At 37.9% G+C, this 16,328-nt stretch overlaps 1 protein-coding gene across 5 annotated transcripts in view; it reads right to left on the bottom strand.

The window, feature by feature from the left end:
- kiaa1549la (KIAA1549-like a) overlaps positions 1-16,328 on the bottom strand; it is a 121,017-nt gene that overhangs the window by 49,769 nt on the left and 54,920 nt on the right. For all 5 annotated transcript variants that reach the window (XM_042495435.2, XM_088079783.1, XM_088079784.1 and 2 more), the window contains 5 exons: positions 14,541-14,763; positions 10,936-11,069; positions 9,934-10,102; positions 2,935-2,994; positions 1,898-2,058 (listed from right to left, as the gene is read on the bottom strand). In XM_042495435.2, the coding sequence (XP_042351369.1) occupies positions 1,898-2,058; positions 2,935-2,994; positions 9,934-10,102; positions 10,936-11,069; positions 14,541-14,763 (747 nt within the window). The remainder of the gene's footprint in view (positions 1-1,897; positions 2,059-2,934; positions 2,995-9,933; positions 10,103-10,935; positions 11,070-14,540; positions 14,764-16,328) is intronic.

The raw sequence follows: 16,328 nt of genomic DNA, 5'->3' as shown, positions 1-16,328 counted from the left end.
ATGGTGTTCTGCCACAAATTTTCCTGTAAAATTACAGTTAACTACTGGCAGCTTTAGTTACCATGAATTACTACAAGAGTATATTCCCGTCAAATTTATTACAGAATTCCTCAGCGGAGTTTGAGGTTTACAGGGTAATACTGGTTCATTGAGATTGTGTGTTTTACTTTATTTTGAAAAAAAAAAGCCTGCACATTACTGTTTAAAATTTGACTGTATTTTTTTTTGCTGTGTCAATACTATAATACTGTATTTACACTATATCACCGTTAAATGTATTACAGTATTCTACAGTAGAATGTGACGTTTACAGTATAATATTGGCTCCAAAACACATTGAGATTTACAGTGTTTAATTGTATTTTGGAAAAATGTACATTACTGTTTAGAATTTGGCCTTAGATTTCACATCAGTAATTTTGGCTCCAAAAGACATCAAGATTTACAGTGTTTTTGTTGTATTTTGGAAAAACTGTACAATACTGTTTGAATTTGGCCGTATTTTTACAGCAGAGATTTCTGCTGAGTGGCGTGCAGTTGCCAGCATGCTCCCATTTTTTTACAATGTCATTACTGTAAATTAATTATGATATATTACTGTTCAATTTCCAACAGTATTCTAGAGTAGAATCTGGGGTTTACAGTGTTATATTGGCTGTATAGTGTACATTTCTGTTAAATTTGGCCATTTTTTACAGCGATTTATTACAGTGATAGCAACAAAAACAGTGCAAAAGTCAAAGAACATAATATAATATTTAAAGAAAATCCTCAATATTTAAATGAATATTCAAGAGCTTTGTCAGCAGTGTGTTTTTTGGGATGACCGTAGGTTGATATGTAAATATCTTGATACATATTGGCTGGATAGGAATGCAATTCTTTACACACATTTATTTAAAATGACATTTAAGATATGGTATAGGCATTCACAGTTCACAGAGGACAATTATCAATGATTTCTGTCGTCTCCTGACTTTTCATCCAGCACCATCATCAGCTCAAAAATGTATTTTTTTTGTTGCTTTTAACCAACTGTCTGCAGAGCTGATGAATCTCCTGTGAGTATCAGTTGTACTTTCATGCGTGTAAGCATGCTAACACGCTAAATTAGGTTGACGCCCATGGTAAACATTACACCTGCTACGTCAGCATGTTAACATGGTTAGTGTGAGCATATTGCCATGCTGACATTAGCATTTAGCACAAAGCATTGCCATGGTTATGGTAACTAAAGCCTAACATGAATGTAAACTCTGTTGGCTCTGCTAAGTCAACTTAGGTGTTCTCTAAAGAGCCTCGGAAAAGTTACAGTGGATTCTTCTTCTACACAGGAACATGCAGATAATTTTATTTATTTTTATTTTTTTTAATTGGGAAAATATGCCTTATTCATTTAAACTTTGTAGAAATGTTATGTCCATTGGAATGGATGGGTGATCTGAATGGGTTAATAAAGATCTTTATATTTCTGATAACTACACCCTCCAAGAAGTTTTATTTGATTCTTAAAGTACACTACAAAAGGTTTCAAAATAACTGAATGTCATGTAGGCTTTAATGTTCTTTAATCAAAATGTAATTGATGAATTAATGAAGTTTAAGAAATTTACCAGAAAAGATGGAAAACACACCCCGTTTCCCTCAAACAAAGATGGCTGCAACTCATGACGGCATGTTGAGTTTGATAATGGTCAAATTAGCCCAAATCCAAGTCCATATCTTACACCGACACCTTTCACAGGTGAAAACTGATAAAAAATAATTTAGTAAAGATGCTGTCACTTGCAAACTGCTTCTTTTAAAGCAAAGAAATGTACAAGTAAAACAACACCATCCTGCCATCACCACCGTTCATAATACACAAAATGACACACAAAAATCCCCCCTCACCTACCTGCACAGTGTAGCTTCCCACAGTGGTGGCTCGCCGAGATCGCGCCAGCCGACTGCCTTGCCTGCCCGCCACCAGGAAGAGCTCAGCCAGCCGCTGCTCCATCAGGCTGGCAAAGCTCTGGTAGTTGGCCTCCAGGGAGGAGCTGTCCACATCCTGGATCACTGTGAGGAGAGATGAGAGAGGACAGAGATTTAGGGGGTAAAGAGGTGTTTGGACAGGAAAAAAGGAAGGAATGGAGGACGGGTTGGGAAGGACAACATGGCGGGAAAGAAGCAGAGGGAAGGACGGAGAGTTTGAAGACAGAAGAGGTGAGAAAATATCAGAGGGAGTTTATGTGAGGACAGTATTGATATTGAGGAGGGAAGAGAGGACAGAGGGGAAGATAAATAAGAGACAGGAGAAGAGTGGGACATTAGAGAGGACGAGATGATCTTCCATTTGAAAGCTGCTCACCCAGAAACTTCTATTACAGCTGCAGCAACACACTGTGTCTCCACCTCAAACACACAGACATAAACACAAACACACGCACACACTCAGGTGCTTGCATCAATCTTGTGTGTGTGTGTCCCTTACTACAGGCTATAAGTGAGACAGAGCAGTGGACAGACTTCACACACACACACTCACTTCAGCATCATTCACACCCGGCCATGATGTGATGTGAAGTGATCTCTCCCTCTGCCCCAGTCAGGAAACTGTGAATTATACATCAATAGGTTTTCCCAGGAACAGAGCGGCTAAAGACACTCTGAGCACAGAGAGCGTAAGCGGGCGGGTGAGGGAGCGAGCAGGCGATGAGAGGGGAGTGTTAAGACAGGGAGGGACGGAGGGAGGGAGGAAAATGAGAGAGCCAATACTATTCTGCTGAACTGCACAACAACGAGCGCCAGGGCATTTAACTAACTGCTGTTTTGTCCGATCAATGCAGCTCTTGATTACCACTGATCACCCAGTAGCACTTTTGTGTGTGTGTGTGTGTGTGTGTGTGTGTGCGCGCGTGTGTGTGTGTTCGTGCGTGCACAAAAGCAATTTACCTGTTATAACCCAGTAGTTCTTGGTTGCCATCGATGTGTTGAGATTATGGTATTCGAGGGCTAAAAAGACAAAGAGAGAGAGAGAGAGAGAGAGAGAGAGAGAGAGAAAGTTAAAGGAGCATTTAAAGAAAACTGAATTTAAGACTTTTGTAACTCCACCTGAAATTGGGGAACTAGACCAGTTTATAGTGCATGTTAATGCTATATAGTGGCATACAGCAAATATCCCACTCACAAACTTTGAAGCTTTTATGCGTCTTAAAAAGGCGACTGCTAACAAGTGGCTAAATAAGACTACAGAACGTCATCAAGCTGAAACAAACACGGCTTTACAGCCTTGCCAGTGGTGGCAACGCAACCATAATTTAGTTCGTTTAAAGTCTAACATTAGCTTTTTACCTCTGGTGATTGCATTTAGGCTTCAACACTTATAAAAGTGTCACTCATTTGTGAAGATTATCTTGCCAAACAAAACGTGAAAGTATCGCTTATGTTTACCACAGAGCTTATTTTCTGCAATGATCAAAAATCCAATAGAAAAATCTCATAGGCTTTTTGACGAGGGAACCACAGTGATGCTAACTTTCATCAGCTTGCAGGAAACATCATCCCTCTTGCACTTTATTGGCATATTTTAATACTTCTAAGTCAAGTCTAGAAATTGAGTATTATTTAGTTAGTTATTTTATACATATTTATCATTTGTGAAGATTATCTTGCTGAACAAAATGTGTACGTATCAAAAATGGTTAGGTTTTTTTCCCACAGAACTTATTTTCTGCACTAATCAAATATCCAATGGAAAAATCTCACAGGCTGATGAGGGAACCACAACAATGCTAACTTTTGCATCAGCCTGCAGAAAACGTCGTCCCTCAGGCACTTTACTGGCGTATTTCAATACCTCTAAGTCTAGTCTAGACATGATTTTTTTATTTACTTCATACATATTCATTATCTATTATAATCTGTTTGTTAAAAGTTTTTTTCCATGACAGCCATGCAAATGTGACAGCACTGTGTTTTTTGTGCCGAAGTGACGCGGGTGATAAAATACGATTAAACACTTGTCAGGTTTCATTATAAGCCCTTTGCTTTCTCACCGCTCACTGTCTACTTCCTCCATCCATCCACACCAGCTATCACCCTTTCTTTCTGCTTGCGTGCCTCTGCACCTGCCTCATTCTCTACCTGTTTACCTGTCAGCCCATTCATTTCCTAAAACGCCTCTTCCTTTCCATCCAGCTGACTGTCTCCTTCTGTCTCCTTCTACCCATCATCACTCCCTCAGTCCGTCGGCCTCTTTCTGTGTCCTACTCATCCTTCAACCTCTCGCTCCTTATTTCCCATCTGCCTGGTTCACCATCTGTCTCCACCTAACTCCTCCGAGCTGGCAGTCTGCCGAGGGTTGTGTTTAGCTCGAGTCAATGGCGTTGCAGCGGCAGTAGCTGATAATACCAGCGAGTGTTTCTGCTCAGCATGCTGACTGTCTGCTGCCGCCCTCCTGAAGCATCTGTACGTGAGCACATTTACATTCACTGTGAGCTCCAACAACAAGCTCACATAAACACTTGAGACAAACAGCACTGAAGTGTTATGGTTCAGACGCATTCAGCACCCTTTAGAGAATCAGCTCAACGGGCCGACAAATCCAGCGCGCTCGTTTCATTAACGCTGCAGTGTTGGAGGGGAAACAGAAAACGCTCCCGCTCCAATCGAATGATAAGCAAATGTATAATGATAGGTTTAACCCTTTGAAAACCGGATCGAGAGCACTTTTCTCGAGCTGCATTCAGATGCAAGTATTTAAGCCTTTGAACCCAGAGCAAACTGCTTTGAATTCTTTCAAAAACATGGCATGGGAAAAAAATCGCAGTGAGCAACTTGACAAGAACTGTCCTACAAAAATGTGTTTTTTTTTAAGTTAGGGATAAATTTCCAGAAAACTATGTGTACCATTATCATGAATATATATTTAAATTTATTTTTATCGATTTTTTTAGCAGGTTTTTTTTTAGCAGTTTTTTAAGGTCATTTCCTTTTTTCTTTTTTCTTTCTTCTTTTTTCAATTTCTGGGTCATCTCTTCTTAAATTGACCTTTGTCTTCTTCCCATGTTTTATAAAGAAATTTGTCCAGGTTTCCAATAAAAATCCAATAAAAAGACCAACATAAAGTTTCGACATATTGTAACACATATAATCTGTAGTTTGCAGAAATGTACAGTGCCAACAGTTTTTCTAGTGATTAGGCTGAATACACAGCTATACCAATATATCTGTAATGAGCTTATTCTGGCCTGTCTGATTTATAATCGATATGCAAACAATTCTGTTTAAACGAGACTTGAGAGCTGCTTTTGACAGACACGTTCACACAGGTGCAGTCAGCAGCTTTGGCAGATTTACATCAAGCTGATCTTTGCAGCTATATGGGCACAAAGAAGCTTTACTAGAAAAATTAAAAACTTGAAACAAGTTTAATTATCTATATGGTGCATGTCAGGTCAGGAAAAAAATAATTTTAAAACAATTAAAGTAAGACATTCTAACTTTCTTTAATCTAACTTTTTCTTTAACCTCTTTCTTCAACACCTGGAATGACATCAGTTTTCTTGTGCTGCATTAAGATGACGGTCACTCGCATTAAAACCTCTGAAACCTGAGAAAAATGTCTTTGGTTTCTTTCAAACACATGGAAAATAACATAACAAGTAACTGGAAATGTAACTGGATATGTCCAAAAGGTGATTAAGAAATGATCTGAAAATTAGCTAAGGGGGGGGTTCCAGAAAACTATTCATATAGTTCTCTTAATTTTATTTTTATATTTAAAATTATGTTGCAAAAAAAGGGAAAAAAACAACTTTTTAACTTTTTTTTTTCAGTTCATTTTTTTGATTGATCATTCATTGGGGCCCGCATTTCAAAAACACAGCCGATGTGTCTGTGCCGATGTAGACTATTCATTATTATGACAGATGTATCTGTGAGTACTTACAGCCTTTTTTTAAACTGATAGTTAATCTACTTTTTGCCTGTTTCATGGTGGGTAAAAGAAGCAGTGTTTTTTTTTAGGGGAACAGACATGGTTTCCGTGGTGATGCCATGTGGCTTTGGATGTGCCCATGTGAAGTGTGATGTTTTAGCCCTTTGGGTGTTGAGAGTTTGCACAAATAGATACTAATCTAATCTCACCAGGCTAAAATTAGCTCATTCAGGGGACATGGACAACAGATTGCCGATGGCATGATTCAGATGATAGGAGCTGTACAGCTGTTTGCCCTTTTAAAATCTCACAGATGGCATTAGAGGCTGCAGCGGAATACAAACTGAGCTCATGAGGCTCGTCTACGGGTCTATGGCCGTTCGCTTATGAATATAACGACTTTTAATAGCTGGAGTTAAATAAAACAAATGTCTGTGTGTACTGCTGCACTGATTGCATTCGCTGTAATTAAGATCTATTATCATGTGTCTTTTTAAAATGACTGATGTTTCAGAGACAAACTGATTACTGATGAGACAAGCAATAAAAGGAATACAAAATGACTCACCCTATTTTAGAGTATACCTACTGTAAAGCTCAACAGTCTTTCTGCCTCCTAAAAATTTACTTCATATGCAATAAAAAGGCCTTGAATTTCTAGTACTGAATATTTAGGCATTGGAATTATGTATCTAAGTTTTTTTGGATTCAATTCTTCAAATTTTCAACAACTTATTTTACCCATGAGTCTCCCCTCACTGTTTATGCTGAATTTTATACCTCGTATTTTAGCCTCTGAATTTGGCAGATCGAATTTGAGCAACTTGAATTTACATAAGTCGAATTCTATACCTGGCATGGGAATCTGGACTATCTGAGCAACTTGAATATATATTATGTGATTTTTTTAAATTTATTTTTTATGTGAATTTGCGGATTCTGAGTTTGTGAACATTGAAAAATCAAGGTGAAAATGAGTTATTGAATATTTGAAGAACTGAATTCAGGGGCAACAAAATTCAGATACATAATTTAAATGCATACATTTTCAATGCTAGAAACTCAATGGCTTTTTAATTTAAAAATCAGATTCACTTCCATGGTTTTATTGCGTGTAGCGTCTCCTCTTAACTTGCAGTAAAAGGATGGCAGCAAGGTTATTCCAAACTAGGATTTTTTCTAGATGTATTTTGAAAAACAAATCAATAGTATATAAATGACAGGTTCAAATTTGAGGTTCTTTCTTCGCTGAAGGCCATAATATAGCCTTCTAGACTTACACAATATAGAGTTACCCTGAATTCCCCCAGGACAAACATACGCTAAGTAATGAATCATTTATTTTCCTGCAGTGGACTCAGTGGTTCTCAGAAGTCAGTGTTGTTAAGCGCACTATGAGGCTTTTAAGTCTGTCTCAGCTCAGCAGCACAACAACTACCAGGCAATGACAACAAAATTAGCAAGAAGAGACATTACTCTTCCTAATGTGAAGCTCTGTGGTGAGCACACTCACATCAGGTTAGGTCATTTTCTGTCCCCTCTTCAGCTCAAAATATCTATGCTCCTTTGTGTCAATATTGCAATCCTTCCCTGCTCCCTCCATCCTACCTCCAACCTCTGTCTGCTGAGCCTTTCAAGACTAAAATAAAGCTCTGAACGTAAAAAAAAAAATCAGGATTCAAGCTCAGCTCTGTACACTTGTTCCCTTGCTGCTGCTGCTGCTGCTGCTGCTGCTGCTGCTGCTGCCGAAAAGCTCATAAAAAGGCACAAAGCAGGAATGTGGGCACAGTCTCTATCCTTGTTTTGTTTGCAAGTCAACCTTCGCAGCCTGAGGGTAACACTGAAGCTACTTAGAAAAATATGGCTAGTTTACACTTCCTTGCCACATAAGGATTCTTTTGCAGTAAAAAAACACATATCAAGCCCATCAGTATGATGTTAAACTTGGAGAAATATAATGCAAAAGGTGCAAAAAGCAAATGACGAAAAAAACTAGTTTAGCCTTTGAAACCTGTTGAAAATTAACAAGAAATTAGAAAATATAATTTATATTTGATATATATATATAAAGTCTAAATATAATTTATAATTTATATATAGAAATGATAAATTATAAATATGTAATTTGTTCCCTAGAAATTGTTCCCAACCATTTAAAAAAATAATCTTCTAGTACTACTAATTTCTTGCAGTGTTTATAACATTTCTTACCAAGCTGCTTATTGCCTTTTCCTCTATGTTTCTGAAAATAATCACACAAATTTGGACAGGATTCAAAAGTTTAAATACATGTGAAAAGCATCTCAAAGCAGCAGGGAAAGCGATGTTGCTCCAGGTTTCTAGGGTTTAATAGAAGTCTAAAACATCACCTTTTTAACTATAAATGAACCCCAGTGCTAATGGAGAGAGCTTCCTTGCAGTGTGTCAGAGTGAGCGAAAATAACACCCATTAGGATAACATAATGTCAAGTAAGTAGAATGTCAACACCAATCCTGTTTTGTGATGCACCTCAGCGCTTTTAAATGTCAGTTTGGATGAACTCCTAAAATGGCAGACATAATGTTGTTTTTGATAGGGTCATGGAAATGAGCTGCGGCATGGTGCATTGACTCAAACTGAATATTTGCAACTGTCAGCGCCACGTGCCTCTTCAGCACATAAATTACTCATTTTCATTCTTCACTAACAGCCCTCTGTGAATAATTACAAATGCATCATAATAGCCCAGCAGTGCCTCTGAGAAGATGGCTTGGAGGTACATCAAGTGAATGAGTATCAAGCACTCTGACTGAACTTTAATTTGCTGGTCACGCACCATTAATTGTGGGTTAGACAATGCGGGCCGAGTCTTTATGTGTTGCGATTAAAACGAAGCAACTCTGCGTAGCTGTGATTGCTCAGAGATGAGCAACAAGCAAGGGAAGAATTGTTCAGTAACGTTCATGCAAACTTCTGTAGCTGCCGGCTTCATATACGACCTTTAAATGTATGGAGAGCATTGGGATCATCAGGCCTGTGTCACTTCAACACAAGTATGTTCACTGCTTGAAACCACGCTAATTAACTATGAAGAGAATTGGTAAAAGGGCATGCACTTGTATAGTCCTCTTAGTCATTCAACCACTTAAAGCACTTTCACACTACGGGTCACATTCACCCGTTCACACGCACATTTACATACTGCTGGCTGAAGCTACCATACAAGGTGCCACCTGCTACTCAGTTTTGAAACATTCACACGCACACCTCTGGCACAGCCATCGGGCATGTGCACAAAAGACTTACGGCAGCCAAGTGCTGCTGTGTGTGTCACCCAAATGGCTAACTTCCGGTTTAGCGCTCTGCTAACCTGAATGAGGAAAAATTGTTTAATTTTGCACTAAACAGATCAAATCCTGATGGTAAAAAAAATCATTCCTCTGGGATTTTGACGCTCAAAAAATATATCACTGATTTATAGACATGTCTTTCCCCAATCTAAGTCAACAGAAAAAAGTCTTTTTTGACCCCATGGCATCATGCGACAAACCCGGAATATGTAATTTCACTTTTGACAGTTATTTAAATTTGGCCTCAGAGCTCGGTGCTGTTCCTGCATCTTGCTATGGAGACCAAAACCATTTTTTGTACCAGTCTGTAAACGTGTTTATTTTTGCTTTTAAGTTGGATATTTGTCTACAGGGATTGATTGGCTGCTTGAAGTTGCCGTTTAATGAACTTCAGTTTTTGGCACGTCTGCACTGGCTTTATTTTTCAGCTGAGGAGGCACACACCTACTGCATTTTAGTTGGAAACACAAAAGGTAAACATAACTTTTATACCTTCTCGGGGCTCCTTAAATTAGACTTTATTTGTACACCAGCTTAAGAATGACTGTACAGCATTGATGGAGGCAGCTGATTATGTGGAGAGCTGAGGTCACACTCTAACACACTGATTGTTAATAAGATCTTTATGTCATCACCACAGCTGTCCCCTTAAGGACCTAAAAGTGCAGTGTGGTTTTACTTACGCTCAGCGATGACCATGGGCGGGTAGAACAGGAAGTATCCCACCAGCTCTGCGGTCAGCTGGTTGAGGAGGCCGCTGGAGATCGTCCCGTTTAGAAACGCATCCTGGTTCTTCACCACATACACCAAAGAGACTGACGGAGAGCCAGGCTCCTGGGACACACTCTGGATCTGAGGAGAAACACACCATTTTTGCAACATTAGAATTCAACTGAAACCCATAAACAGGCAGCACATGTATAATTCAAACATTCCTACAGAAATATTTAACGGTATTATACCAAATGTCTACTAAAGTATGCATACCAGAGCTCCAGACACAGAATGACACTTCCAATGAACAATGTTATTTTGCTTTCTATAATAAGACCAGTTTGGCGCTCTGAAAACAATGTGACTGAGTCACCAGCAAAGCAGACGATGATACGAGGAATTCCTATCACATTCCTCCATGAGTGTTAATATTTCAGAGGATGAATTATGAATGGACCCTATATCTGCTTCCGCTTGTTGAGACCTACTTTATGATTATGATGGCGTGTGCATGTATATCCTGCAGTCATGAGAGTACCTTGAAAGTCACAGAGAAAGAAGCAGACAACTCAAGGAGGAAAAGCATTTGAAAGGTTCAGACATAAAGCAGCTCTGCAGGAGAATGAGCTTTGATTGTGTTTGTGGATATAATCCATTAACTGCCGCCACAGTCGCTCCCTTCTTAAAGTGCAAATTGCTACCAAACAATTCTGAATATTTTGACATTTTATTGAATAATTAGACAGCAATTTTCCATGTTTTGTGTGTTAATTTGCAGTAAAACACTTGTACTGTGGAAGAGAAACAATGAGGTCGCAGACACATAAAAAGTTGCATTGTCCTAAGTGACCGCAATATTACCTCCAGCTTTATTATTCACGTTTTCCTGATTAGCATGCTACATGCAAATATGACACACTTGGCTGTCTGCATTTTGCACTATAAATAGCCTCCATGAGCCCATGCATTACCTCCACAGTGAGTCTGTTGTAGGTCTCCAGCACTTTGTCCTGAGCCTCGTCGAAGGCGTTTTCTAGCCGCTGCTCCAACATCTGGACGAAACTGCAGGAGTATATGTTGTCTGTTGGGCCGACAAACCTCAGCACTGACGGAAGATAGAAAATGATATATATATGAACTGAAATTGAAACGGCAATTTATTTTAGTCTGTAAATAATTAACATGAACAAAAAACCAAAAAACAAACAGAGCAACAGAAGAAAATGGCAATTACATCCAATTACCTCCTACAAATTAGTACTTTGTTTCTGACGTCATGCATGATTTATGCTGTTTTAAACGCTACCGTCAAAAAGAAAATTAGACCCTTTAATTTAATAAAGAGCGGATTTTCTGGCCGTTGATGAAGTAAAATGCAAAAGAAAGTTTAAAGAAATTCTGAAAAATAAAATAATGAAAAATGGTGCGTGCATATGTTTTCACCCCTTTTGCTACGACGCCCCTAAATAAGACCTGGAGCTACCAATCACCTAAAAAAAGTGACATAATTTGTTAATTTAAAGTCCACCTGTGTGCAATCTAAGTATCACATGACCTTAGTTTGTGTACATCTGTTCTGAATTTCATTTCACTTCACCAATATGACTATTCTGTGTGAGTCCATTACAAAAAAAATCCAATAAAAATCTATTTGAATTATAGGTCATAATGTAAAAAAATAGGAAAAATGCCAAGGGCGGGTGAATACTTTTGCAATGCATTGTATACAACTATAACGATTATTTTTTTGTAATTGTATGTTCTTGAAATTAATAATTAGACATTGTTAGTATCAATGTTATATCGTCAATAATATCATTAGAACAAAAAAATACTGTTAAATATTGTGATATTATTTTACAGCCATACCACCCAGCCCTATTTAATACAAATGCATCTATAGCACCAACATCAATAAGAACTACATTTAACACAAGAGAAATGATTTAGAAACTCTGCAACAATCTACTTCACAAAGCTGTATCTGGAATCTGTATCTGGGTCTGTGTTTTTCGTATTAATGAAAGTATTGCTCCAGATAGATGTTTCCTGTGTGAGCGAGAAACCTAGGCAGCGAGACAGAGAAAGAGGATTATCGCCACTATCTAGAATGAGAACAACTAAAAGAGTAGTTGTCTGTCAGCGTCACACAGCTCTGCAGCGTGCAGGAACAGGGTAAACAATATTGAGTCCATCAGCAGATTATGGAGGATGTTATTAATGTTGTCTCAGTCCCTATACTGCAGTCGCCCTCCATTCTCTCCCTGCACTCTGTCTTTCTCCGCTCTTTTTAAATAAACTCTAAAGGGGATAGGAGAGGTGGAACAATATTCTGACCTAAATTCAAACGCCGTGGTGCTTATGAGCGCAGGCTACATCTCAAAGGCTCTACATCCTTCACTGGTCTCATAGTCTGCAACACATTGCAGGCACAAACACTGTTGACCCAGTTGGTAATCTTATGCAAATTGTGCTGTGGATGGTGAATTGGCATTATACTGTGTATTTATGGTTTATGAGCTCAACAAGCCAGAAATGGATTTTTGTTAGGGCCTAAAGTGCCTACTTCATACAGAGCTGCTTACTAATATAGGACTAGTCTGTATTACAATATACACACAACAAGCAATCAAATATGTATTTTGGCCATGTACCATAGTTCAGTTGGTATTTCAGAAAACACTGAAAGCACAGATACTGTTGAATTCCTAGTTAACTGTTATATATTAAATAAATTATGACAATATATGCTATATAATTTAAAAAAATATATATATATTTTAGATCCAACGTGGATCTGAAATATATGTAATAGTGGAAAAAATTCCATGAAAGTACACTGACTACACCAATTTTTACAACAACTATCTTTTTTCTACAAACACAAATGTAAGGCTAAAGGCTCTATATCGATATTATATCAATATTGTTATATGAGACTTGGTATTGTCTAGATTTTGGATATTGTAACATTCTAATGTGCCTTTTCCTGATTTTAAAGGTTGCATTACATTTCTCAGAAATCTTGTGTAAATACTTTGTGAAAGCACCAACTGTATACCAACCCTACAATATCATCACAATATCGATATCAAGGTATTTGGTCAACAAAATATTATATTAGATTTTCTTCGTATGGCCCAGCCAATGGCAAAGGTGTTAGCAGATAGTTGCCTATTCACACATCCAGCAGACTCAGAGTAGCATTTGTCTGAAGTCATTTTTTTAAGTCCAATATGCACTCCCCCTTTAGTCTCTGCCAGCTCCTAAGAAAAATATCTGTTTGGCTGCTAAATGCTGCTCTATTTGCAACAGCTAATTGCTAACTTTGTGTGCTTTTTGGTGCAGGCCAAGTAGTGCACTTTGGATTTATTGGTGCTGTTTAACTAAAAGCAGCAACTATATGCTGCTGTGATCAAGGTTGTGAGAGTGGTGAGAAAATCAAACTTTGCAGGCCATAAAACCAAAGCAATGACCTTTTACAGTTCATGTTCTGTGATAATTTAACCGATTGATAATTTAAAAAAAAAGAAAACCATTATTAGTTCGCCTTGAAATGCAAATAATTTTAAAATTAGGGTTGGCCAATATGAACGAAATCAAATATCACAATAATTTTTTTACTAAACACCACACGATGGATATTGCAGCGAAATTGCAGGGACGGCTATTTTTGCTTTTACAAAATATTTCACAACTATATTTTTGATAAATTATCATAAGTAATGTGGATATAATTACTAAATGGCTAAATGCAAATAATAGAAAACCAAGATAATTATGGAAAATTCTAAAAATTACACTGGACTGTATGCAGGCTTTAAAACTTGGACAAGGCAACGCTTCAGATATTAAGATATCAAAAATGTAAGATGTTTTCTAGTGTCATATCACTATATTGTTGTATTATCAATATATTGCCCAGCCCTATCTTTTTTTTTGTGTAATTATTATAATTATGTAAAAATAAATAAATATGTAATTAGCAACACCCAGCAAAATATATCAAATTCTTTCCAGTGAGCTGAAGTTAACTCAAATGCATGAATAAAAAACAAAAAAATACAATTCTTAATTTAGAAAATTAATGGGTCGACAATCCACACATGTATCTTTTAAATAGCTATTTGTTAATTGTACTGATTTTCGTGCCCTTGTTCCCTAAAGACTCGATTTAATATGTGTGTGTGCTGAAATGTGTTTTTTTAAGAGGCTTAAGAGGCTGACTAAGTGAATGGACCAATTTGCCTTTGCTCTGCAATCATGGGAGTTTGTATGGGATTTAGGGTATCAGAGAAGAGTAAAGGAGAGCAGACATGTAATCAGAATTTTCTAATTTTGTCTCCGCTCTACTCTTCCCCTGTGTCTCCCTCCCCATACTCTCGTTGCATTCTCTATCACCCAGCTCTCCTTCTGCTCATATTCTCTTCTCCTCCTCCTCCTCCTCCCTGCATTTCTCTAACCTCTGCTATTCTGTCTCCTTTTGCTCTCCATAATTAACATCAGCAGTCCAGGTTTGTTAAATTATGTTCTGTAAACACTCATCTATCTTTTTTCTTCCATCAGGTTTCATCACCTGTTTTCAGCTGCAGGTGAATGCTTGGAGCGGGCACCCAGGTTGCCACGGGAACCAGAACTGCCTTAACCAATGGAGTGTGCTGCCTGATGTCCGACAGCAGCTTGTCAAAACCGTAAACATGCAGCGCCTCAACCACCAAGGAGGAAATGTAGACAATTTTGCCGCTGGTCACGTAGTAACCCAGTGTCACGTTGTTGGGGCTGCAGTCATCGTGTTCCACCTGTGACAGAGAGACAGACAGAGAGAGAGAAAGGGAAATTCAAGATGTAGCCGTTTGTATTTTCACAACACTTACATCTGTATTTCAAGAGCAGCTGTGTACATGTATCTTAAAAACATGGTGATGCTAGAGGATTTGTGTTCTTATTTCAAACGCAAATGCTGCAAAGAAGAACCAGACAAGCAGTATCAGAGAAGAAATCAGTGCTACCAGGTGAAACAAGACTCTACTGGAGACGAGTCGTAAAGCATCTCTTTCTAATACATGATGTACCAGCTACGGGTTTAGAATACAAATGCATCAGACTTAGGATATTTATAATCCCTGTTTTTTTTATTTTTATTTTTTTATTAAAAGCCAAATCTGCCTCCAGGGCATATTTTAGCTTGAGCCTTCAACAGTCATAAATCTGACTAACTGTGTCCTGGAAAAACACATACAGACAAAAATCGGCGGTGAGTCAAGACTCGTATTTCTGGAACTACACGCCGCCCACCTTCCTCTACCCTCCACCTTCATCCACACTGAGCAGCTGGGGCTGCTTCTACTATGGCTCCTTCCTCTCTCCTCATCCTTCCTTCCCTCTCCTCTCCTCTGAGAGCATTAGCTCGTCTTTTTCTGAAAAAAAAAAAACCTTTCCTGTGTTTATTAATATCTCTGTTAACCACTATAACTCATCCTCCCTCCATAACTGTTGTGTAAACTGTTGTGACACAGTATGTCATCATAATATATTGAGATAAAAACAGTTGTTCCAAACTGGGTCCAGATTTTGTCCTTAGTCATTAGTCGAAGGTCCACACATGAGATAAATTACCACATATGTAATGATATTTCACAAGATGTGATCAACACCACAACACAATGAAATTAAACACATTGCAAGAATAACGTGCAACTGGTTCAAACTTAGTAAACAGATAGCCCTGCAAACAACAAAGTCCATATTATTGCTTCAAGATCAGTGACATAAAAATGCTGCAAAGGCACAGGATGGTAATACGCTGAATAATATCTAAGAACATCAGGAAACGGCACTTCAGAATGAAAGCCCTGTGCTGGAAATTCAAATTTGTTTTACAAACTACAAACTGCAGTCAATTTAGAAAGGACCCACAACCCACATTTGGACTGCAGCCCACCAGTTAGGGGTGTAAAACACATTTATAAACCTGTGTAGGAGTGATTTGTACATGTATATAAGCAGTTAATAATTCTGCATTAGATTATAATAAGCCTGTATATATGGATATTGTATAGTTGTTACTCATGAATCTATTCAAAAATTTGCTTTATTGTAGGTTTTAAGTAGGTTTCAATGATGCATTAAGTTCTATATAAGAAGCACATTTATCATCAGCAATAAAAAATAAAAAAAACATCATATATTGTAAAAACTAAAATGTCCAGTAGTCTATAGTTGTGTTTTATGAGCATGTATCAGTATTAAATAGCACAATTACCAAAGGTGATATTATATTGATTCTTCGGACAATTCTGATCCATTCATGAGTTTATACACATATATTAGTTCCTCCGAATGTTCCTTAGGTTTAATTAGTACA

The sequence above is a fragment of the Plectropomus leopardus genome, chromosome 7 (genome assembly GCF_026936395.1).
Source record: "Plectropomus leopardus strain MGB_pleo_1.0 chromosome 7, ASM2693639v1, whole genome shotgun sequence".
Lineage (NCBI taxonomy): Eukaryota > Metazoa > Chordata > Actinopteri > Perciformes > Serranidae > Plectropomus > Plectropomus leopardus.
This window is presented reverse-complemented; position numbering and strand designations above follow the sequence as displayed.